Raw genomic sequence first — 26555 nt, 5'->3', positions numbered from 1 at the left:
ATCGCACTCCAAAAAAAAACGCGTCAACAAAGAAACCGCTTGGTGGCGCTACCGGGACTTGGTCGAATTCCTTTATTAAATAGGCAAAAAATTCCAAATCTAGAATTAAAAAAGGAAATAAATGAAAAAAGCCCCCTCTCGCTCGGAGCATTGTGACTTTGTGACGGCCTGCTGGAGGTGCTGGGCCGGAGACCCCCAATTTGAGAGGCCCAATAGCGGCAATCACAATGGCGCGAGATATTTCGGGGGAGACGCCAGATTATACAATCCGCGGAAAGGACCTTACCAAGGTCTCTCCGCGCTGACGTTTCCAACAGGCGCTGCATTTCGGTAGTGGGCGACGGCCGTGATCGACGCCTAGCGACCAGAAACTCGGCTCGTGGACGTTAAGTTGGAGTTTCTTGGTCTAAGGTTGGAGAAATAGTTTGGGGTCAGATCACTCCAAAGATTAAGAAGGAATCGTGTTTAAATTTAATAAAACGTTTGTTAGTTTAATATATGGCGTTTTATATTTAAGTAATGGTTAAATGTATTATATAACGATTACATTTATTATATAAAGATTTATTCAATAACGATTAAATTTATTAAAAAAGATTAAATTTATTCAACAACGATTAAATTTGTTAAATAAAGATTAAATTTATTAAATAAAGATTAAATTTATTAAATAAAGATTAAATTTATTAAATAAAGATGAAATTTCTTAAATAACGATTAAATTTATTCAATGTCGAGAATTTTTTCAATAACGAATAAATTGATTCAATAACGATTAAATTGATTTCATAACGAATAAATTGATTCAATAACGAATAAATTTATTAAATCACGATTAAATTTATTAAATCACGATTAAATTTATTAAATCACGATTAAATTTATTAAATCACGACTAAATTTATTAAATCACGATTAAATTCATTAAATTTCAATTAAATTTATTAAATTTCAATTAAATTTCTTAAATTTCAATTAAATTTCTTAAATTTCAATTAAATTTCTTAAATTTCAATTAAATTTCTTAAATTTCAATTAAATTTATTAAATTACGATTAAATTAATTAAATCACGATCAAATTTATTAAAATACGATTAAATTTTTCATTAATGATTATATGCATTCAATAACGATTAAATTTATTGAATAACGATTAAATTTTTTCCAATAACGATTAAACTTATTCAATCACGATTAAATTTATTAAAAATTTTTAAACAACGCTTAAAAATTAAGTAATGCAATACACTTAAAATCTTAATTTTTTAAACTCGAATATCTCAGATCAGGGATGGCAATTTCGAAATTAGGGCCCCTTAACGACGGTACAGTTCCTCGGTAGATCTAGTTACGTTCGAAATTTAATTCTAATCGCTTCACTTTGACCATGCCAACGATGATGACAACATTTTCCCTGAAGGCCTTTCAATAAAGTAACGTGGCTTCTTGTTTCAACGAAGATTTACGTCACTGTCTCTCAGAGCGCGTGCGAAGACTATACTAATAAAGGTATCTCGTGAGGTAAGAGCATCACGTTACCTAAGAGCAAAAGTCAAGCAAGTCGAGATGCGTGACTTTTGTAATTCGAAAAAGGAAACTTACTAGTTTTTCTACATAATTCATAACTTCATTTTTTCGTCTTGCTTTAACCTTCTTTTTAATATATTTATTAAACTATCATTGCATTAATTAAAACCGATTTCAGGGTTTCCAAAAAATTTTGAGATTCAAATTTCCTGACTATTCCATTTTTCCCCTGACCATTTTAAGAGATTTTTTTAAGAGTTTTTAAGACCAAAATTTTATTTTATATTTTACTTTTATCAGAAGTTAATAAATTTAAATAGTCTTATATTTAAGTAAAAAGGTTATTGCAATGTTGGAAAAATTAGCTAATTTTTCAAGGAAATAAATGATAATCATAGAATTTGTCATAGATCTAGAGTAAAATTACCTTCAAAAAGTGTCAAGATAAAATTGGATTTCCTGACTATTTCCTTAATTTTTACAAATTATAAAAATAAAAATAATAATATTTCAGCTAGGCTAATTCCCTGATTTTTAGGCACATTTTAAAATTGCCTGACTTTTCCCTGATTTCCCTGGCAACCCTGGATTTTGTTTCTCAAAATGGGGTATTTACACTCGCTTGACTTTCCCTCTCTGGTAGCGTTTTATAGAAACATTTATTAGTAGAGCGTTCTATGAAATCGGTGTGGTGTGCTTTTCCCCCTTTTGAGTTCGAAGGAGGTGAAGGTTTGGCCATATTTTCGTGTGAGAGAAAAATATTTATCTGGCAAACCCGTAAGAAATTGAGAGCAGTCGATTTTTAGGAGTAGGGTAGTTGCTAGCCTAGGCTTCACTAATTTCCGGCTTTCCTCGCCGTGTTTCTTATTTTAAATGATTTTTGTAATAAATGTATGAAGGCAAATAAGCAAAATACTAGTCCCAGATAAACTTAGATCATGAAAATATTCTTAACCTCGAACATACTTTAACACCAGTCCCTCCTACAACTTCTAAAAGGTACGTCTCTAAAATATTCATTTAAGACAGGACAACAAAGAATAACAAATGTTTGTTAGTCCTGCTGAACTAGCTCTATAGTCTGTATGAAAAGTTTGGCCGGTTTTGGGCCGATTTTATAGAACGCTCTATTCAATAACGAATCCAATATTTCCCGATTAAATTAAACGAAATCTGAGGCATCCCTCGATATAAAAGGTATCTGTGAAATATACACAAGCAGAAAAAGCGATAGTTCGATAGCAGATACAGCCGACCACCCAAGCTTTCCCCGACCGAGTCTTCAGGGACTATTTTGGGGTTCTGAAGTATTGGCTTCGACCATAATCCGAATCGGTGGGCCAAAGAGGGGTTGGGTTTACAACCGGTGCATAAATTACTCGGTGGCATCGATTTCAGGACAGACTAATTCCGCGGAATGCTCGCATTTGACACAAGCTGAATATCCCAATGCTTAACATCTAATGCCCTACACGGAATCTTGGTTCACTAGGTACTGATGGCGACGGTAAGCTGTAGGTTAAACCCGTGTTCGACAGTTTTCATTGGCCTAGCCTTGATAATACTATCAAGAAGCTTGGAAATTTATTTTTCAAATCGATATTTATAGATAGGTTATGTAAGCTAAGAGCAACAAACACAAGGAGAACGCAGCTAGCCATTAAACACGCTAACGCAGTGTTGTGTACAAATTTCATTGGACGAACCTTTACGCTGAACGTTTTACGGGCGGGGGGAAGACAATATCCGAATTTTCCCCTTCCGACGGCAGCAGGCGCTAAAGCGTCAAACCAATGAAAAATGTACGCAAGAAAATGCATGACTTTTGACGGGTTGCGTTCTCCTTGTGGTTGGTGCTGTGTTTGTTGCTCCTATAGCTGTAAGGACGCAAAAATGTCTATATGAACTTATCAGTCGTTTTCAAGGCATTTTTAAGCCTAAAACGTACAGACTGTTAATTTCATCGATACACGTTATATATAATTATTATCCACAAATAGTGTAATTATAGGAAGTTATAGGAACACATTGAAAAAAATATAGGGGAAATTATAAAATATAGGAGGTGTGGTCACACTGCTAAATTTATACAAAAATGTTGTTATATATTTTGATTCATCGTTTTTTTTGCTGTACAGTTTTTATGTGTAAATTCTATGCCATATTTTTTGAAAAACTGAAATAAAATATTTTGTTTTGTACAAAATAGATGAATTGGAAATATGTAAACTGATTCATCGTTTGGCTAAGATCAAAGTGTAGTAATTAATATGTGAAAAATATCTGCACATCCACTATTGACATTGGATCCATCCATATACGATACCAAATTCATAATTTCACATTCGAGTCAGTTGCTTCTGAATTTTAAACTTTTACCGAGATGAATTTTTGGAATGACCACACATCTTTGATGGACTTCAGTCATTAGGCCTAATAGATGATCCTTGGCACGTCATCATAGCCTCGCCGAGGCGTAGGACAATTTGTGTTTTTAATTTCGTATTTTTATCGCTAGAGGAGCTCATCCTTTTAGGTATGACGTCAATTCAACGTCACGCCAATTTGTATTTAATTAATGCGTAATTAATAGGCCATAGACACCAAAACAAAAGTAGAGTTCAAATTTAACTGATTAAAAAGCGCCACAATTATTTCGACTAACTGACACACTAACGGAAATAATTATAAACTTATGGTATCATGCTAGACTTGAAAAATAAATTAGTCCAAAAATTCTGATTTTTTTTTATAATTATCCGATTGTTTCAAAACCGGTGTCTTTTTCAATCGGATAATTATCGATAATAACTATCAATCAACCAGTGGCGTAGCCAGAAAAATTGGACCTCAATACAAAATGGGCCCAGTTATATTTATAAATTAGACGGGCCCCAATAAATTAAACGGGCTCCTAATAATTAGACGGCCCTATAAATTAGACGGGATCCTATAAACAGTTTCAATCAGTGGCGTAACTAGAAAAATTGGGCCCCAATGCAAAATGGGCCCAGCTAATTTACGCCAGTCGTGGCGGACGGCTAAGCTTGCGGGCCCCTATAAATTAAACGGGCCCCTATAAATTAGACGAGGCCCTATAAATTAAACGGGCCCCTATAAATTAGACGAGGCCCTATAAATTAAACGGGCCCCTATAAATTATTCGGGCCCCCATATATTAGAAGGGCCCCTATAAATTAGACGGCCCCCATAAATTAGACGGCCCCCATAAATTAGACGGCCCCCATAAATTAGAAGTGCCCCTATAAATTAAACAGGCCCTATAAATTAAACAGGCCCCATAAATTAGACGGGCCCCTATAAATTAAACGGGCCCCTGTAAATTAGATGGCCCCTATAAATTAGACGGCCCCCATAAATTAGACGGGCCCCTATAAAATAAACGGGCCCCGATTCTATTGGCCTAGTTACGCCACTGGTCTCAACATAGTAATTCTCCCGAAGTGTAAATAAATACATTCTTACAATATATTTCAAAAGAGTTTAGCTTAGTTCAATTATGAAAATATTGATAACAAGATGGCGCTCTCGATCGTTTAACGAAAATGAAATCGAGAAGGAAACTGACCCCGGCTGAAATGGCGGCCTTTTTATGCCGAAAATCGTACGAAACAACAGTTGGCAAGCGTCTAACATTTCCCCACCCCACAATTAGGCCTTTGAAAAAACACCCTCTTCCAAACTCGGGTGAAAAAAAAATCGCGAGTCCCTGTATAATTTTCTGAATCAAAAATTCGACTATTGAAATGTTTAGTCTGGACTAAGTTGTAATGTTGTATCGGAAAAAGATACAGCTTGCGAATTTTTTTTAAACATATTTTGCAGCGTTTGGTTAATTGGTTTCTAATGGCAATTGCTGGCGTGTTAGTTTTTGAGGATAATTATCCTTTTAATTGTCAGGAGGTGTCTGTTTGGTTTCTAGACGGAGGCCCGGTATTTAATGGTTGTCTAATGATTTAAATGATTCTTAGTGTTACGATACATTGTAGGTTTTTTGTATCTAAATGTTGCTTGCTTTCTCATTTTCGATTTGGTTTTTGTTTAAGTTGATAGATAAAAGACCGAACTAAATATTTTGGGTTCTAACGCGGTAATTAACGCGGGGTGATTACAGAAAAAATATTGGAAAAATAAGAAATTTTTAGTTTATTTAAAAGATTTCATTAGAGTTGGAAAGGATTTTTTTTTGTATTAGCCACCCTAATATTGTTCGCAAATTTAAACAGGGTTCGTACGAAAATTTCTGATCTAAAATCCCTGACTTTTCCAATTTTTTCAATATTCCCGACCATTTTGGTTATATTTTTAGAAATTGTTTTTATTATCTTAGGTCAAAAATTATTTGTTAATGTGTGGTTTGGTTGACTAACTAAAATCCCTGACTTATCCCTGACTTTCTACGAAATTATTTAAATCCCTGACTTATCCAGGTTTTGCAGGATATCCAGGTTCTGTACGAACCCTGTAAAAATAAATTTCGCCTCATTTTGTCGAATCCAAAAGTAAAACTTTAACCTCAAGACTAATCTGGAAATAAGACCCTTAAAAAGTTATACATATTTAATATTTTAGTAAATTTTCCAGCATTTAATTTTTTCGGAAAATTACCAACTCTATATTTCATAGGACATATTTTTGGAAAATATAGGATAAATTCCATTAGAATTACGGGAAAATATAGGTTTCAAGTATTCATGATGTGAAAATCAGTGGTTTTACAGGGAATTTGGTTAAATAATTCGTCGAGCGAGCTAAAATTTCTAAATACGGTGGAAAATTATTTTGCTCGAATTTGTGTGCCCGAAATTCTAACTTTGTAGAACTTGATATAAAAACACATAATTGCAACAGTTAAGGCACGAAAAACTCCACAAATATGGGAAAATTATGTAATTATAGGCGGTTATAGGAAAATATTGTTAAAAATATAGTTATTACGCTACTAACCCTAAATTTATACAAAAATGTTGAATTATAAAATATAAATACATATATAGTTTTTTTCTGTACAGTTTTTATGTGCAAATTCTATATCATATTTTTTGAAAAACTGAAATAAAATATTTGGTTTTGTACAAAATAGAGGATTTGGAAAAATGTAAACTGCTTCATCGTTTGGCTAACATCAATGTGCACTATGTTTTCGCATCAGCTGTGAAACATATCTCCACATCCTCCATTGACCTTAGATCCATCTATATACTATAGCTAACTCGCTCGGCAAAATCAAATATGGGCATTTGATACATAATTCTAATATAGACTAGCGAACAGAATCGATTTATTTTAGAATTTATTATTTCCTTTAGTGAACAGAATCGATTTATTTTAGAATTTATTATTTCCTTTAGTGAACAGAATCGATTTCTTTTAGAATTTATTATTTCCTTTAGTGAACAGAATCGATTTCTTTTAGAATTTATTATTTCCTTTAGTGAACAGAATCGATGCCTTTTAGAATTTATTATTTCCTTTAGTGAACAGAATCGATGCCTTTTAGAATTTATTATTTCCTTTAGTGAACAGGATCGATTTCTTTTAGAATTTATTATTTCCTTTAGTGAACAGGATCGATTTCTTTTAGAATTTCTGATTTAGAATAGGGAACTTAATTTATTTCTTGTAAAATTTAGGATTTACATTAACAATCAGAATTTATTCCTTTTAGAATATACATAGGTGAACAGAGTTCTTCTCCTTTAGAATTTATCATTCAGTTAACGATTAGAATTATTTCCCTTTAGAATTTATCATCCAGATTAACGATCAGAATGTTTTCCCTTTACAATTTATCATTCAGATTAATGATCAGAATTTTTACGCTTAAGAATTTATCATTCAGATTAACGATCAAATTTTTACGCTTAAGAATTTATCATTCAGATTAACGATCAAATTTTTACCCTTAAGAATTTATCATTAAAAAAGGATCAGAATTTTTCCCCTTAAGAATTTATCATTAAAAAAGGATCAGAATTTTTCCCCTTTAGAATTTATCATTCAGATTAACGATCAAATTTTTACCCTTTAGAATTAATCATTAAAAAAGGATCAGAATTCTTTCCCTTTAAAATTTATCATTCAGATTAACGAACCGAATTTTCTCAATGTATTTGAACTATAATTAATTCCCTTTATAATGTATTTAGATTCTCAATAAAATTGTTATCTCGCGTTAATGTGGAAACCAACGGGATCCCACAACTTTAGCTTTATAATATGACCTAATATGTGGAATGTTAATTGTAAAGCAGTCTTCGAAATTCTCCATTAAAACGCGTTTCGTTTTGTTCATTTCGCGTTTGCTTGCCAACTAAAGAAGATTGAAAAATGAGAAAAATATGTGTATTTAAACCAAGGATGCTAAACCTTTAGTCACAGTCGTAAATTTAAACTATAGTCTAACCGCCAGCAAAAGATCCCATTTACAAAACAACCTTCGAAAAGCAACTGGTCCGTCATCACCTCGGTGTCATCCTCAAACAAGCCAAAAAGCGAAAAACTTTCCCCAATATCATCATCATCTCCGCGGTATCCTAAACTTATTTCTCATTTCACCCCGCCGGAGCAAAGGGTTAACGCATTTTTCAACGTTCGCGCCCCGGAAAGGTTGGAATTCCCATTTAAGCGAGGAACTCGCGAAAAAATATTTCTTTCAAAAAACCATTTCAACTTGAAATTCGAGTTTTGCCTAAATTACCGCGAAGCGAATCTTCCCCCTAAAAAAAAAAGTAAAATAAAATAAATTACCGCCCTGAATTCTATAGAAAACGAAGCCGCCATTTTGGCGTTATATTGCGTCTTCGGCGTAACCTTTAAACTTTCGGCGCGCGCCGGCTACACCCACGCTCTCTAGCGTCGTACTACGGCGAGTTAAAATTTTCCAAAGCTACAGTCTTATACCGAACGTTTTGGAAAACTTTCAACGCCCTAGATAATTTCTTCGGCACGAGTTGTCTGCTAAATGCACGTTGCCAAACGCGGGTCCGTGGGCCTCGGCTTTTTTCGCGTCCTAATGCAAAGTGAGTCTTTTACGGTTCGCCAAAAAGAAACGTTGGAAGAGAGCGTGGCTGGGATGAGGTGTAACTTTTTACATAGCTTTTTTTGAATGCTTTAAATGCAATCAATAAGTATTTTATTGTAGATCCGGTTGTATGCCGCTTTTTTCGCGGAGTTGGTTTGTTAGGGTGGTTTGAATTTCGCAATGTGATTTATGGAAATGCCTGTATTTTTAGTTGTTTTTGTTAGTGTTTTGTGAGAGAGCAGTTGTGAAGGGTCTAAAGGAGTTTTTTTTCTTATGCGCCATTATAACGTGATTGATGTTGCAAGCGATATACGTTTTATATTTTTGATAAGTAACTTAACATTAGTATAATAATAAAAATAATTATGATAATTAGCAAAAAGATCACCGAACTGATTTGGATAGTTAATAGGTGATTCTGAAATATAATGAAGACAAATACATGTTTAAAAGAGTTAATTCTTTTGGGCGGACGCTCTTGATTAGTAGATTGTGAAAATTAAAATACTTTAACCATACGAAACCTGTATATGGCCCTAACATGTTAAAAAAAAGCTACCTGGTTAAAAGGAAACACTTGTTGCATACCGTGAAATTGGAAAGTTTTCATTATTTCCACAAGTACTACATAAACAGTAACTTGCAGGAAAAATTACTTTTGGCAATTTCCTTGAAGATACTTTTTAGAAGCGTCAATTGCGTAATCAAGGATTAGTTTAAAACAAAGCCCCGTAGTGCCTAAATATGTCCAGAACGAAATATACTACTACAAGGACGATAATATGCTACTCAGTTAGGGTGCAAGTCCAAGTCGGAGTTGGGCCAGTGTCGCAAAAGGGTTAGGTGATAAACTTATTATTAAAATAATGTGCTTGTGGTTATTACTTAGGCTTGGAATATTGGTTTTTGGAATGGCTTGAGACCGTGTTGCTAGAGATACGATTATGCATTGTTCACAGTATATTTTTGACCATAGGTCTATCTATACTATATTGGAGACTATTTCTGCGACCTGTAATTTGTAGATACTAGTTTTGCGATGCCCAATTAGTTGATATTATTTATGCGACGCCGAATTAGTTGTTACTATTTGTGCGACACCCAATTAGTTGATACTATTTATGCGAAACCCAATTAGTTGATATTACTTATGCGACGCCGAATTAGTTGTTACTATTTGTGCGATGACCAATTAGTTGATACTATTTTTGCGACATGCACTATACTGCAGAATTTTTTTTCGAAGCGCATTCTTATTAACATTATTGGGTGTTTTTCCAAAAATATAATTAGAAAATAAACAAGTCTTTAGCATTTCAGAAACGTACCTTACAGAAAAACAACGACGAAAAAAACATAATTTATTACCAAACAAACTTATCAAACGGCACCCAAAATGTAAATCGAACCATTAATGTTAAAAACATTAATTTCTATGGCAACACTAAACCATTACCAATTCCCCGGCTGTCTTATAAAAAAGGTCCTTAGGAATAAATTAACTTTCATTAACACCCCCCACCCAGTCTGGCAATGACGTTAAACACACCCTTGCACCCACCTTTCAATCAGGTATCCCCCCCGAAAAGGTAATACGACCAGAAGGCAGAGAGAAGCAATCACACCTCAACACGCATTCTTCGCCATCCCCTGAAATAAATTATTTAATCCGAGGCAAAACGGCCGAGAACTGACATTATCATTTTCGGCAGACGACATTAAATAATTACAGGCCGTACGCCAAGGCCCGGGCACTAATAATTCATTTTTCAGACTCGCCGCGAGGGAGTGTTCGTTACGTTAGCCCGCGTCAACCGCGTTCCTCGTAAATTCCGTACGATTTTTGGGGAAAGTCGTCAGAAATGGAGGTTGGGATAACGCGTCCTGGCTATTTTAGCACCTACCACGCGTAGAGCTAGAAGTAGTTAGGCTTAACAAATTCCCCCCAAGAAAAACACTACATTTTGGACTTTTCTCTTAATGTTATTTTACGTGCTTAACCTCTCTTCCATTTTGGCAAACATGAAAGGTAGTCGTCTGCTGGGCTTTCTGTAAATAGTGTATATGAGAATTTTTAATGGCAACTACACCCTTGGAATAAAACATTTCTACGTTTACGGTAGTCTATTAGATTAGTCTATGGGGATTTTTTTAAATTTGGGTGTGTACTGTTTTTCTTTAGAGTTCTAAGAGAAGGTAAGATTTTACGAATTCCCAGAGATATATTATACAGATGCGCAATGTTCATAATTATACCGTAATTCATCGATACAGTATTGCCCTCTAGTGTTAGTTGTGATTTTACTTTTCAATGAAAAGAAATAGTAGGCCTATAGAGGTCGTGAGAAAATTTTATTCATTTGCATTAAACTACTTAGGGAGACTTATTTAAATTATTTATTTTGCATAATCTAACACGATTTTTATGGTATGGGAGACGCCTTTAACTTCAGTAAATCGTATAATTAAAGACCACACCATCTTTTGCGTTTCCCGCGTGAGTTCCGGAAATAGGGCTAGAAATATTACAGAAGATGATTGGTCGGATCGGCTGTAACTAGGTATGGAATGGGAGGAGATAATCGATTTTCACACGGATTTTAGTGACTCTTTAAGCTTCGGTTCATTCATAAAAGAACGCCACCTACGAGTTACCATTTACCATTTCCTTATGTCATTTACGTGGTACTTAACAGCATTCACACACTAGCGAACCTAGCGGTCAATAGGGAAAACAACTAGCACGCAAAAACCCTAAGGCAATCGCAATGGAAAGGTGGATTCGCGATTTCTATGAGCAGGATGGATAATGCAAATCTGTATTAGAAAACAGCTAAGTCGGCGCGTGAGTAATTTTCTATTCGCGACAGAAACGAGTCTAGGTGGCGTAACGGCGCTAGCTTCTCCGAGGTTGCGCCTATGATCTAGCGTCTGCTACGGACAAATTAGAAAGTTGTCAGAACGTTTTTTCTTAAACTTACTACATTATCGCAAGGACATGTTTTTCATAGCTTTCGCGAGTTACGAAAATCATTCTTAAAGGCCGACTACATAAATCTTCGGTTTACTCTGTCTTTCACTGGAAGTAGGCTTACTGCAATACACTTGTGCCATGTAGTCAGCCTACTTCCCAGTGAAAGACAGAGTAAACCGAAGATTTATGTAGTCGGCCTTTAAGCCCGCCATTTTGCGGGTTAAATTATGAAAATTAATCCTCCTTTGGGATTTTGAACTTCAATGCTAGGTAAGATTATTGAGAATTCTACTATTATCTTCAAATTGAGTATTTCTTTGGTGTCAAATGGTGATTTGAAAACAGCTACTGAGAATTCAAAGAACTTGACGCACCCCGGCTTTCGCCAAAATAGCCTCTGGTTCTAATTAGGGACACTCTTTCTAAGTTTATGAATTCCTTTTAAACATTCTATCAACCTATATCGTAGGCCCCAACACGCCAACGTATAATCTGACCAAACAACGCCACCTATCCTCAAGACGCGAAAACTCCCATCAGTCCTAACCATTAAATTCCATTGATAAGAATTTAAAGATTATTATCAAAGCTAGACACGCGTCGGAAAGGAGCGCGTTTTAGCTACCGAAAAGGTCAATTTCTCAACTTTTTTTATCTCTCTTCGCTTTAAGCCAGTAATTTAAATTGGCCTCCGCTTCATCTGTCAAAGGCCCAACAAAATATATAGTAAGGATAAGACGAAACGCGCATTTAGACTTCATTAACACACCACTCGGTGGCGATGTCGCGTGCAGGGCCTAGGCTTAACGTCCTTACATTCTAGCCGCGGGCGAAATTAAATTTTTGCACAGACATTTTTTCATTTAACAGCAATTAGCGGTACCCATAGAACTGGGGATTTGAAGAAAAAAAAATTCTTCGGACGCTTTTCGCTTTTTTCAAGTTTGTCGTTTCTACGATAGCCGCTTGTTTAATGACGTTTAATGTAAAGTTTTTTGCATCTTGTGGACATGTCTGGGCCTGATCGGTATTTTTTCAATCAAGTTCAATTTATAAATAGTAAAATCAGAGAGTGTAAAGTCGCTTCGCTACAGAGAGGCGCCTCTTCCTATCCCCGTAATGTTAAAATTTCGTGGTACGTTTTTTCCCCATGAGAGCGTTGAAGAAGCAGACGACGGTGTTTGCAATTCCCGGACACACGATGGCACTGTAAAATTGCTTATCAAAGAAAAATAAATTTTGCTCTCAATAGGTTAAAGTTGAATTCAGCTCAGTCAGCTGTGATATTGAATTATTTTAACTATTTAAGTAAAACAGTTGATTTCGTAAGAAATATAAAAGTAAGTTTATTATCAACTGTACTTTTTTAATATATCAAAAGAAATTCGTGGAATCTAAAGTGGAATATTTTATGGGCTGGCCAAGTCTTAATTAAATATACCAAAACCATGGTATAACATGTGTTTTGAATAGCAGTGGTGAATTAAATATTCTGAAATATAATTAAGAACATTTTCTTTTAGAAGGTTTGGACTTTCAATGGCTTTGCAAATTTCTAAATCTTCGTCAGTGAATTGTCCTTTACCTTGCAAAACCCAATGGTTATCATATTTGGACAATTCTTCAGGGTCCAGGAGCTGGTACTTTAAACGAGTCTGTTTAAAATAAAGTCATCCAAATTGTCAATTCAATATGAATCTGATGGTTTTAAGAGGCTATTGACTGATGCAGCTCTGTACGCTGCCTGGTATTGTTGAGGATTTGGATGATCTCAATTGTCTCCTTATTGGCGAATGGAACCAAAGTAGTTTTCTAAAAATCTTTGACTAATTCTTCCAGTTACTAAGAACTTAAAACCAAAATTATCCTTTATATCATTCCATAGGAGTAGCAAAGACTGAATTGATAGTTTCCACCCTTCAATACAAGGTAAGGTTTTATACCTACAGTTCTGAAGCTACCATGTATTAAACCTTTCCAATTTTTCTTTCAGCATTGGTATGTGGATGGATTGATCAGTCATTGCTCTCTTACAGTGTGTTTCATTGTTTAATGTCCTGCTATTGCAGCAATCAAAAAGGCCATTCATGTGTAAGAGGAACTCTGCTGTGTATGTGCTTTCAATTGTTAACTCTCCTAATCCCAGTGAACAGGCCATTTGAATTAGAAACACTTTGACTGCAAATTTGGGCAGCTAAACTGACTTTCATGTTAGAAAATGCTGGTAACTTGATATGTTTACGTTTCAGCTTATGTGTGCTTTGAAACTTACCAATTTCTTGGTCTATTTTGAAAAAATGTTCTAGGACTGCCCAAGAAACTAGATTGCCTTCCACTATTATGGGATACCGTTTGAAATTGTTCCTCACACTTTTCAAGAGATGTGGAGGATCAATTTCAATGAATGGCTTTTCCACTGATATCCCCATACTTTTGAACAAATTTTGATTGCCTGTTCCTTGGTCACAGACTACAGCTTTGGCCAATACGTTTTAGGTGAGTTAAGCAATCATGAAGCAATATCTTCAAAGTCTGTTCGTGACAAGCATCTTTTGTGAGGAAGTAACCAATTGGTGGTTTGAATTTCAGTTTTATGTCATTCACCATGAACACTAGGGCCTGATTTGCGTACTATTTTGACCTTCCATATGGACCGAAGTCTACGAAACCTTCAAATGTTATCGTTTTCATTATTGTCAAAATGTTTAGTTGAATGGCTATAATTATGTTCAGTACAAATATATTTAAATGGAATAGAATTCAATAGATAGTTCTGGGTTTAAATTCATAGGAATTGACTTTATCCACTGTAAAAAAAAATTTCATTTAAAGCTAGTGTTCATCATTGTGAATATTTTATATAAATTATCATTTTCTTCGTTGAATTGATTTTGGAGGGCATAATTTGGCATTTGTAGTGCGGCGCTTACCTTACACCATGTTGTAGTTGTAACATGATCTTCAGGTGCATTTTCATTTGCTACTATTTGAATTAATTATAAATGAACATAAGGCAGTAAGAGACCATGGCGGGATATGTTTTTGCCTTCAGTTTACCTAGGGAAAACCGTGGTTTCATTGGAATTTTCCAAAAAAAATAGTAGGTGTAGCTAATGGTGTAAGCCTGTTTTTGGTTTTGATATTCATAAAACAATCGTCAGTGAAATGAAGCCCGCAAAATACGTGATTAAAGTGTAAGTAATCTGTAGTTTTATTTTGGAGCTTTTCACTGTTTACATTTTGCAGCCACTGCAGAACTATTAAGTTTTAAGAAATGTTAATGTATTAGAATAGGCTTATTAAATTAAAACGCGTATTCACCGGTCTTTATCCCTTGGAAACTTGAAAGAAAAAGACAGACACGTGGTTACCTTTATATTCGATTTACAATTTTTAGCCGAACAAGACATTTCAAAATAAATTAAACTCGCAAAAATACCTAAAACACTTTCTTTTTTGCGTCTTCTCAAACTCTAATCTAGCACGCGCCGGAGATACTACTAGCGCCATCAAACGCCCGGGAATTGTGGACATTCTCGGCGAATAAAATCGTACCACGGATTTTTTAAAGAGAGGCGCCTCTCTGTAGCGAAGCGACTTTACACTCTCTGGTAAAATATTGCCATTAACGACGGATGTAAGTATTTAAATGTTTCAATTTGCGGCCATATGGTGCTTTTCGAAGCCTGTCGCGAAATTATCCCGAGACGTCAATTTGTAGTGATTATCATACTGCCTAAACGTAGGTGGCGGGCGCGTCGTTAGCAAGGTGGTTGAAATGACGCGTGCCCCACTCCTAAACGCGTCTTTTTAAAAAAAAAGTTATTTCAAACGCGTTTAGAATATATTTAAATATTATAATATCATTCGTAATACCTAAACGATTGTGAGTAAAGATTAAACGCAGCTGTGTGTTGAATATATTTGACTGGTAATTTATTAAAGTTTTGTGTGTAGTGGGACTCGTGCTTATTTTGAAAATTAATAGATAGACCACAGTGCCCTTACCTCCGAAGCGAAAATTATTTTTTTAATGAATTTGCGATTTAGTCGAAGTTTATAAATATTTAGTTAAAACGAATTTTAACGAAATGTATCCTAACTGAAGTTGCTATTTCCTTTAACTTAAAACTTAAGAATTACGTGAATAAATGTTAATATAAATGTTCTTACCTTTAAAATCATCGTCGTATACCTCCTGGCCAACGGCCTGCAAATCGTAGCTGAAAGAGGCGATCCGTTTCCGGTACCACGCACTTGCGCTCTTCTCACTTCCGGCTTTTCGGAGCCGATGGTCCTTGTAAGTAGTTCTAGTTCCGGGCTCGGCCTCAACGTAGAGGGCCGCGCGACCGCGGACGGAGACGAAACACCTGACCAGTTCCAAGGGCCTCGGATCGGCCCTTCCGGCGTGCAACAAGTGCAACTTCCGGTCACCTTCCAAGTAGATCCGGGCGCCCTCGAAGCCCGGCTCCACTCTGATACACCCGCGGAATTCTTTGGACGACGGTTGCCCGGACGACGCGTCCTTTTGCCGTTCCCGGAAAGCGTTGATTTCCGTGATAACTTCCGGCGGAAGAGAAGTTGAAAATGACGTGCTTCCAGCCGTCGTACCGCGATTGAGTTTGAGTAGCAGTCGTAGGGCGCCCAGAGGGTAGGTCCATTTGATGTGGCCTTGGTTGCAGCGCAGATACAGGGGACGCACCACTCGCGAGGAACTAGTCGGGTCATCCGAGGGCATGTCAAGGCCGCTAGTGTAAAGAAAAAAAAAACATTTATTGTTAATCCTTTAATTTTAAGTCATCAGTAAAATAGTCATATTTGACCGGAAGTATGCAATATATTAAATACCCTTGTAGGACCAAAAATCTAAACAATTCCCGCCAAACCGCGGAGGGGTACACGCCACTAAGACCTTCAATTTGTGGCGGGCATTATTCCGCCATGACAAATGTAGAAATTACGTCGTAAATTACACTGCGTAGGGGATAGTAATTTTGCTTATGGCAATTACCCTTTTTTCTGGGATATGAGAAGAGCATGTTAATTAGGGTTAAGGAAATATCATATTTTATAGGGGTTAGAAAAGGTAATGTTTTGTGGGATATTAAAAAGTAATATTTTTTTGAATATGAAAAAGTAATATTTTTGTACGATATTAAAAAGTAATATTTTTTTGGATATGAAAAAGTAATATTTTTGTACGATATGAAAAAGTAATATTTTTGTAGGATAAGAAAAAGTAATATTTTTGTAGGATAATTATGAACATGTCATATTTTGTGGGATATGAATGGATTCTATTTTGTGGGATGTTAAAAGATCATATTTTGTGGGATATTGAAAGACCATATTTTTGTGAGTTAAGATATAAGATCATATTTTAAGATCCTAATTTGTGGTATATGAAAAGATCATATTTTGTGACATGAAAAATCATATTAATGATTCACTTAAATTATTTTACCATATTTTTCAGTGTAATGAATCACATTCCAAGTGGGAATTTTAGAAAATATCATATTCTAAGTGAGACCAAGAATGTATTGAAGTTACTAAGAATATTTGAGCATAGCATTAACCCCTGGTACCATCCTCACAGCTTTTGTAGAGAAAGTTCGTCTGCATTTAAGGCGCATTCAAGGTTATACCATATAGCAAACTTGAATGGGAAAGCGGACGAATTTAAGCTCCAAAGGCTGCGAGGATGGGAATCAGAATCCTGTAGTCCAATATTCTTAGTCACTTCAATACATTCTTGGTGAGACTTATTGAAGTTATCATATTCTAAGTTGGGATTATTGAAGTTATCATATTCTAAGTTGGGATTATTGAAGTTATCATATTCTAAGTTGGGATTATTGAAGTTATCATATTCTAAGTTGGGATTATTGAAGTTATCATATTCTAAGTTGTGATTTTTGAAATTATCATATTATATATGGTATTAATGAAATTATCATATTCTATATGGTATTAATGAAATTATCATATTCTATATGGTATTAATGAAATTATCATATTCTCTATGGTATTAATGAAATTATCATATTCTATATGGTATTAATGAAATTATCATATTCTATATGGTATTAATGAAATTATCATATTCTATATGGTATTAATGAAATTATCATATTATATATGGTATTAATGAAATTATCATATATATGGTATTAATGAAATTATCATACTATGGGTATTAATGAAATGATCATACTATGGGTATTAATGAAATGATCATATTCTATATGGCTATTAGTTAAATTATCATATTCTATGTAGTTATTAAAGAAATTATCATATTCCATGTGAGCGTTAGTTAAATTATCATATTCTATGTAGTTATTAAAGAAATTATCATATTCTATGTAGTTCATAATGAAATTATCATATTCTATGTAGTTATTAAAGAAATTATCATATTCTATGTAGTTATTAAAGAAATTATCATATTCTATGTAGTTATTAATGAAATTATCATATTCCATGTAGTTATTAATGAAATTATCATATTCCGTGTTGTTATTAAGAAATTTATCATAATCTATCTGAATATTGAGAGTCCGTTTTAATTGGTGGGTACATTAGTAGTTTTTGGGTAATCAAAGTGGGCGCACAACCGGTTTACGAAGCGTTTCATTTCATTGTCACGTTTTCCAAAAAGAGCAATAACAAAATCGTTCATTGAATTCTTCAGACCATATCTCAAACCCCATTTCCAAAAAAAAAGACCTATTAATTCAAAACGCCACGAGATGGCGCCGTCACGGATTAAGCTTCTATTGAAAGGAGAAATTTTCCCCTTTTCGCTAAGCCTTTACGTAGCCACAATATTTTAAAGGAAGATGTAACCATGACAACCGCGGGTCTTTTCCGCCCCCGCTTAACTTCGCAGTGAACGGCCGCTTTGGGAAACGCGTCAAAATTATGGCTACGAAAGTAGCGACGCCTGCTTTGACGATAAAGTGGTCAAGGATTAGTCGACGTTTCGTTTCTACTTTTCAGTAAGCATTCGGCGCAAACGTCTAATCCGGCCACAATGGTCATTTTCGGTTTTCCGAGGCGAGTTTTTATTGTCGAAAAAGCTCAATAGACGGCGCGCTGCACGTGCACCGCATTCTTCTATTCAGAATGGCGGTTTAGTCACGCGTAAAGACTTCGGCGTTCACTTGTTTAGGGGGACTTATTTTGGCGCTCGTTTTTTGATGAAAGGGGTTTGGCGCCGACCCCCAAAAATTGAAGATTCTTGTCAAGATGCTTTTAAAAGATATTTTTCTGCCTGAATTGTAAAATGTAGTAGTAGCCCTCTTTGATCTACTTTTCCGGCCCTGACTTGTTTGCTTTCTGTCCCTTTGGAATTCAACCGCGAAATATCGGGTTTGCCCTTATTATTTTCCTTAAAAAAGGGATATTTTTCGGTACATTGTATAAATTTCTAAGATTTTATCTGTAAATGCACATTTCTAAGCATTTTTTATTTGTTAGGATTAGACTAGGTTTATAATTTAAGTGAAATTTGATCCAAAGGAATACTATTAACTGAACTCATACTGACCAATGAATTTGAGTTTTAAATGAATTAAACTGTTGTGTAAACCGATACGATGATTTTTGCCACTAAGAGCGCTGTCGATAACTTTTAGAATTAAAAGTCAGTAGGATCCTCTATTTCCACGGCGTTATGCAAATTTTGTACGCGTGCGCTTTCTCATCTTAAAGAAGATTCTGCTAAATGACGCACTGCGTAAACTTGGGAAAAAACTCCTATGATACTCCTATCCCGGAATGCAGATTTGGCTGAGTGTGAAATGTACATTTACCAATTTTCAAAATAAATTATAACGGATTTGAAACAAATATATTAGAATCTTTAAATCGTAAACATTTAATTTTATATTTTATTTTTCTTTATTTGTTTCGTGTATTTTTTGTTTACATTTAAACACACATTAAAACGCGTCATTCCAAAGTCTTTTGTGTCGCAAAATATGAAATAGTTCCCATTTACGACCCGAGATGTCACCACCATTCCGCGTGTGACTGTTTACTCAAGCGTCACCAAAATAGCCGTAATTGAAAAACAAAGTAGGGAAATTAGTCTCGATATTAGTGTGGCGTGTCGCGTTATGGGGTCAGCTTAACAACTTAATTTCGTGATTGTTTTAGCATGATAATGGCGTGGCTACCGAATAGATTTAATCGAGCGTTTATTTGTTTTCCCCCACGTATATAATTCCATCCTTTTGCGGGGTCTTCCTTTGCATGGCCGGCCAAGCAGAACCAAATGGTCAGGTTGGGAACAAACGGAGGGGACGCTCCAGCACGCGCGCTCCGTTCGTGCGTCGCTATTAGTCAGCGCCCACCTTTTTTCACGCCCCGTTTTCATTTGGTTGGCTATTTATCCGCTGTTATGGTAAACGGTTTTAGGTAGACAACGTAATTAATTAGTACGTGGTTTTTGTATTTTTAATCGGTTTATCAATTTTAAAGCCTTTAATAATAAATAGTCTTAGACAAATAAGTATTTTTTTATTCAAATAGCTCAATGGCAGGTTTTAATTTTATTATTTATTTAGTTATCCATTTATTGTATTTTTCTTAACCTAAAACCGAAAATGTATTTATTTATAATTAGGGAGAATGACAATTGCGAGGGACAATTGATTTATTTTAACGAGCAAGAACAATTGGTTATTCTGAAAATAGTAGCGGAAAAGGCAGCGTGGATGTTCGTAAAATGTACCGAGAAGATAAATGTAGTTTTGTTTAGATTGGATTTTGTAATCTCGTCGCGAGTTCTATTGCACTACGAATGTGTTATAACCACAAATTTTTCTACAGATAGTCCGTAACCATAGAAATTGAAGTTTTTTAATGTTTGATACGATTTTGAAAACTTGTAAAGTCACAGCTGTAGTGTTAATAGTTGCCGTCATGACAGTTACCGTTTTTTATCAATATGCAAATTACATTGGTGACGTCGTGAGTTTCAAATTGAAAGCACTAAGATGGAGATTATTCTAAAATCAATAAACATAGGAGTAGAAATATTTAAAATCAATAGAATTTAATGTATTATAATTTTAAGGTACAAAAATTTATTTTTTAATCTAAACAATGCTATTATAAAATATATCGTAAGATTTGGTTTATAGTCTTTCCCTTTTGGAGTACGAGTTTTTTATGACCACCCGAGTAGAAATTTTTATAACCTATGACCATAGAAATTGAGTTTTTCCTATTATTATCGGAAAATATTTTTATACTCTATAACCAAAGAAGTTGAGTTTTTTTTCTAATATATTCTATCATAAAATATTATTATGGTGTTGGTCCATTTGATCGAAAAATATGTGATCGACAGTCGATCATTATACGTTGCAATTGATCGAATCCCATTTGTCATTTGTTTCATAAGATCGAACCTTCAAATGATCGAATACTATTTGATCGAATTCAAAAGTATTTATAGTACCAGTTGGTATGTTTTTATTTTACCGAATGTCAATATGAAGTGCAGAAGGAATAATGATGAAATAATTCATTGCTTAAAGGGCAACGCAAGTGGTCATGCAGGGGGGAACTATGTAAGCCGTAAGTAGGTTTTCCAAGGATGATTTTATACAGCGCGAAAGCCTTATTCTCCTTGGTGTAGCCACGTGGCGCAATTTCGCTCTAATTCGCGAATTTTTCGATTTTCTTCGCTGAGTTAGCTCGCAATCAACGAACCGAGGAATTTAAGCCTAGCTTAATTTATTTATTATGGAGAAAAGAACTGGGTTGGTTTCCGAGAGTTGGACTTTGATATTTTCGATTTAACAATGTTTTGGAATAAAATTATTTGTGAATTAAATATTTTTAATAATTTAAGTTGAAATATTAGGCCTTGGACGCGGTAAATCTCTGCCGCTAGCCTCACATTGGATTAAGAAAATTCAACACCACACACACTCCTATATCCCGTCTCCCTTAACAATTTCCCTATCATTATACCCCGACAGAATATTTATCTTTTTTTATTACATTTATTTTGTAGAAGTTTAGGATCCGATTTGTCGGTAAGCACGGTGACTTCACTTTCCTCGGCCATTTTCGCGACTAAAGAATGCATCATGAATGCATGGATTTTGCGTAAAAACCGCGAGAGGCGCATGTATACAAAATAAATTCGGCAAATATGGTTCTGCTTTTTTTTACAGAGGGAAAGGCTATGGCAGATAGCGCATGCGCAGTCGTTCTTTTTATCTATAAGATAATTTACCCCCTTGCATGGTCACTTGCGTTGCCCTTTAAGTGCAGAAGGAATAATGATGGAATAATTCATTGCTTTAACTGTATTAAGCCACAAAGATGAAGAGATTTTTACTTTATACACTATATGATGGAATTTTTTATGACATCGACGATAACGGCCCGTTGTTTTTGATATATATAAATAGGGTCAGGTTAAGTTAGGTTAGGTTAGGTTGATGTACGCGCGCCATAGGCGCGTATGCACCGTTGTATACGAGGGGTCTGACCACGTTCACGGCCCTTCTATTGCTAAAAATTAGGTACAGAGTTCGTTTTTTAATAGGTCTTTCTATTAATTATGTCCGAGATAATATTTTGTTTTCTACGTCACTGCGCTCAGGTTTTTTTCTGTATATTATTTTTTGAATTTTTGTTGTTTTTTAGTTGTATTACAAATATAGCGGAGAATAGTTTGAATCTGTTAAATTTGAATATGCATATTTCTGTTGTTTGTTTTAATTTCTTATTATGGAGAAGTACTATGGTTATTTTTCTTTAGTACAGTTTAAAGAAATAATTATTATTCATAGAGTCTACTGTATCTCATTCTGACTAGATGTTGCCTTTTCGATTTACTCCCAAAAACTAGTAGTTTTACCCTACAGTAGCTTTCGATCAAATTTCGTTCGATCAAATTCCATTCGATCAAATGCAATTAGATCATATGGAAATTCGATCAAATGGGACCCGTTCGATCATTTGGGAATCGATCAAATAGACTCAAACCATTATTATAATCTAAACAATCCTATTTTAAAAATCTAAATGGTAAAATAAATATTTGTTACATTATCTATAACAATTGTAGTAAAGATTTTTACATTATCTATAACCATTGTAGTAAAGGTTTTTTAGTATACATAATTTACATAAACCTGTTATAAAATTTTAAATAATAACTGATCCCGTTACAAAAACGTTAATCTAATTTCCAAAACAAAACACCGGTATTTATTTAACCTTCATCGCAAAATGCCACAATTCCATAAAATAATTAATTATAGTTCCGCGGCACCGGTAACGTTCGAAAAGCTAATTAAGACCTATATACAATCGTAACCCAATTCCCGCCAAAATAATAATTAAGATTAACGGGGTTCGGTTCCACTAAACCAGCCCTCTAAAACGATTTTAACAATTAAGTTAATCAAACCTATTAGAAACTGGGGAAACCTTAATCATAGACGAAGTTCTTACCAAGAATATATTCAAGTTAATAGAGATTACACTGGAACCTTTGTTCGTTTCATGATACCCGAGATAATAACCACGCCCCCGCGCTTTTGCACAAGGTAAGCTTTCCCCAGTTTTTCCGGGTAAGGGGGAAGACACTCCAGTACAAACGCGGGCTCTCCCCCCCCCACTAGGCGGAGAGTATCTAACGGGTATCATTAAAACAGAGATTGTAGTTGTGGCTACGGATTCTTTGTAAATTTGGAAAGATTCTCGGAATTTATTAACATTAAACCGGCATTATATAAACATAGAGCACCACAAAACCGGATTTATTTCTTCAAACAGAGCAGCCGATGCGAAGAATTTGATTTGAATATTGTTCCCCCTGGTGGGGGGGGGGGGAAACATTTCAATTCACCCAGAAATGCCCAAATAAAAACCTGTTTTCCGGTAAAGCACCCTTAGATACGAGTATATACAGGGTGTCTTAAGGGGGAAGACTACAGTGGCCATTGTCTACTTTCGCGCTATTTCAAGCTGAACTCTTTTAATTTTGTATTTAAACTTATAAAATTAATATTTAAGTGTAGAACAGCCTCTTTTTTAGTGCTTAAAATAATTTTGACAATTTAAAATTTAAAAGTAATTAAGTTATTACGTTTTAATTCGTATCCCCGGAGCTAAACAAGGTGGGCAAGCGCCCAAACTACCCTTTAGTTAGGACCTTATATCTCGTTAACTATTAATATTATAATTATCAAAATTATTTTAAGCACTAGAGGAAGGTTCAGCCTAATAAGCAAAATATAATTCAATTATGTAATTGTTAAAACAGAAACGTTCAGCTTGAACGAAAAAGAGGCTTTTACTGTATTCTTCCCCCTTAAAACGCATTTTTTGTCGAAAACTTTTACAATGCTCAAGATCTGAAATAGGCGCCTCAATAAATTATCTTCAAGGAAATCGCCAAGAAGAAATATTTCCAAAAGCCAGGACCTGCAAGTTACTGTTTATATAGTGCTTGTTGAAATAAAAACTTGTCGAGGTTAACGGTAATAGTTAGTGTAGGGAGCTGTTGGCTCGCGTTGTATGAAGGGCTTTCCACCACCCACCTACGCATTGTAACATGGCCACCTGAGTTAATGGCTTTAAAAGTCGCTTGATCACTTGGGCCTAAGGTGGTGCCTTGGGTATTTGCCTAGCTGATTATTATTATTTATAATAATGGAATTTTCTAAACCTGTACTGTATGCAACAAGTGTTTCCCCTTTTACCAGGTAGCGTTATTGGCATATTAAGGCTTAGCAAAAACACGGCATTCTGTTTACAAGTGAAACATTTCCATTATTTCAAAAAGTACTATATAAACCGTAACTTTCAGGTCCTGGTACTCGTAAATATTACTTCTTGGCGATTTCCTGGAAGAGGATTTATTGAAGCGCCTATTATCAGAGTGTAGTAATTTATTTAATTTTGAAATTTAATTGTAACAAATTTTTAAAGTTTTTCTAAGTTGCATAATTAACGTATACAGGGTTGCCAGAGATTTTAAGAATTAAAATTCCCTGACTTTTTCAAGTTTTCCCTAACCGTTTCCAAAGATTTTCCCCGACTTATTTAAAGTGAAAATTGGGCAATTGTTTACCTATATATTTGCAAACATTTTCCATTTGAAACCAAAATTAAATTCCTTGACTTTCTCCTGAATTTTAGACTGATTTTAAAATAACATATCGTAAGTTTATAATAATTTTTCAAATCAGTGTATCAGTTAATTAAATTAAATATTTATTGAGAACATTTATTCTATTTAATAGCGGCGCGCGACGCACGCTCCTTAGTCCTTAGCACTTTCCAATTGACGGCTTTTAAAATTCATTTTGCGCGTGAAAATACCTCTACATGATATGGTCAAAAAAGCACGCAAAGCAGGCTGTGTGCCCAAAACATGTACCTGTAGTGTCGCGCGCTAAAACGTCATTTCAAAATCCGCCAATTAACCGGTAACACTGAGAGTGCTTCCCGCGCCGTTATTTAGTATTGTGTGGCGCCATCTTTAGCATAGAATTATCTTTTCATCAGTATTTAAGCGAATTAGGACACCCTGTATAAATAAAAGTGGAATAAAAGTAGCTTTACATAGCTGAGGGGTATTCGGGGACCAAGTTAAGTTGGCAACGTTACGCGAGGCGGTTTAACGCGCCTTGTAAATGTCTGGGCGTCGAGACGCTAGAATTGGCCGTGGCCCCTGGCGCCGGCGAGAGAGGATTCTATCTCGCGCGACAACTTAACGGTGAAGCGATATCGAAGCCTGCTTTCGCGGTATTTTAACGGGCTGGTTTGATGGTTTTTACGCTGGCTTTATGAGACGCCAGTCCTCGTGGTTCACGCTTCGTTTTTATATAAATGGTGGTTTCTTGGAATTTCGGTATTATGGAAATGCTTATGCCCCACATTTTGATTTCTGTACCCATCTTAGGTACGTGTTTTTGACGCGTATCATGCGTTTCTTTTCTTTTATAAAAATTAGGGAAATGTTTCTCAAAACCTTTTCAAAATGTTTAGGTAGTTTTTTTTTAATTTTCAAAACCTTTTCCAAAAATTAGGATTTTTTTTAAATTTTCAAAACCTTTTCCAAAAATTAGGAATTTTTTTTCAAAATTTTCAAAATCTTTTAAAAAAATAGGAAAGTGTTTTTCAATGTTCCGAAAAATTTGGGAAAAAATATAAAAATTTTTGGAAAAGGTTTTGAAATTTTTTTAATAAAGCTTTTCCTATACATTTTGAAAAGGTTTTGAAAAACATTTCCCTAATTTTTACAAGAGAAAAAACTTTTTAGTAAGAAACACATAAGACACGCGTCAAAACCTTTTCCAAAATTTAGGGTTTTTTATTTTGAAAATTTCCGAAATTAAGAGAAATCTTTTTCAAAAGTTTTATCACTTTACTAAAAAACTTTTTCAAAATTTTCAAAATCTTTTAATAAATTAGGAAAATATTTTTCCGAAATTTTAGGAAAATATAGGGAAATCTTTTCAACCGTTAAAAAAATGTTTTTGAAATTATATATTTCGAAACTTTTATAACACATTACTAATTAATATGAAGGGCACGTGAAATACCATCCATACATATAATCATATGTAACATAATAATCCAAATGGAAATGTCTTATCATCCTTGTGCTATTGTGAAGGTTACCATGGAAACGAAATCACTTGATCGCGACTCACGAGCTAAACTGTAGATGGCGAAAGTCAGGAATTCTGCGCATTTTCAAAATCCGCTCCATCAACTTCCGTTTCCATTTTTCGTCACGGAATTGGAAGTGACGCAAGTTGCGTCATAATTATAACTAATTATGTTACATATAAGCTATGGAATATATTTCGAATTCAAATATCAAATGCTGTTTGTAGAAATAGATAGATTTGTTTGTTAAAGAAAATAAATTAAAAAAATTGTGAAAATTAATTTAAAAAACGTTCTAAAATGTTAAGTTAAATTTTTATCCGAAACAAAGCATTGCATTTATAATG

General features: G+C 34.7%; 1 protein-coding gene across 2 annotated transcripts in view; it reads right to left on the bottom strand.

Annotated features, from left to right (window-relative positions):
• The window catches only part of LOC149962849 (meteorin-like protein), a 54380-nt gene that overhangs the window by 6728 nt on the left and 21097 nt on the right, over positions 1–26555 (bottom strand). For both annotated transcript variants that reach the window (XM_090180175.1, XM_090180184.1), the window contains one exon: positions 15721–16295. In XM_090180175.1, the coding sequence (XP_090036301.1) occupies positions 15721–16295 (575 nt within the window). The remainder of the gene's footprint in view (positions 1–15720; positions 16296–26555) is intronic.

The sequence above is a fragment of the Leiobunum rupestre genome, chromosome 1, assembly GCF_980474605.1.
Source record: "Leiobunum rupestre chromosome 1, qqLeiRupe1.1.hap1, whole genome shotgun sequence".
NCBI classification, from domain to species: Eukaryota; Metazoa; Arthropoda; class Arachnida; order Opiliones; family Sclerosomatidae; genus Leiobunum; species Leiobunum rupestre.
The sequence above is the reverse complement of the archived record's forward strand: the minus strand, read 5'-3'. Positions and strand labels throughout refer to the sequence as shown.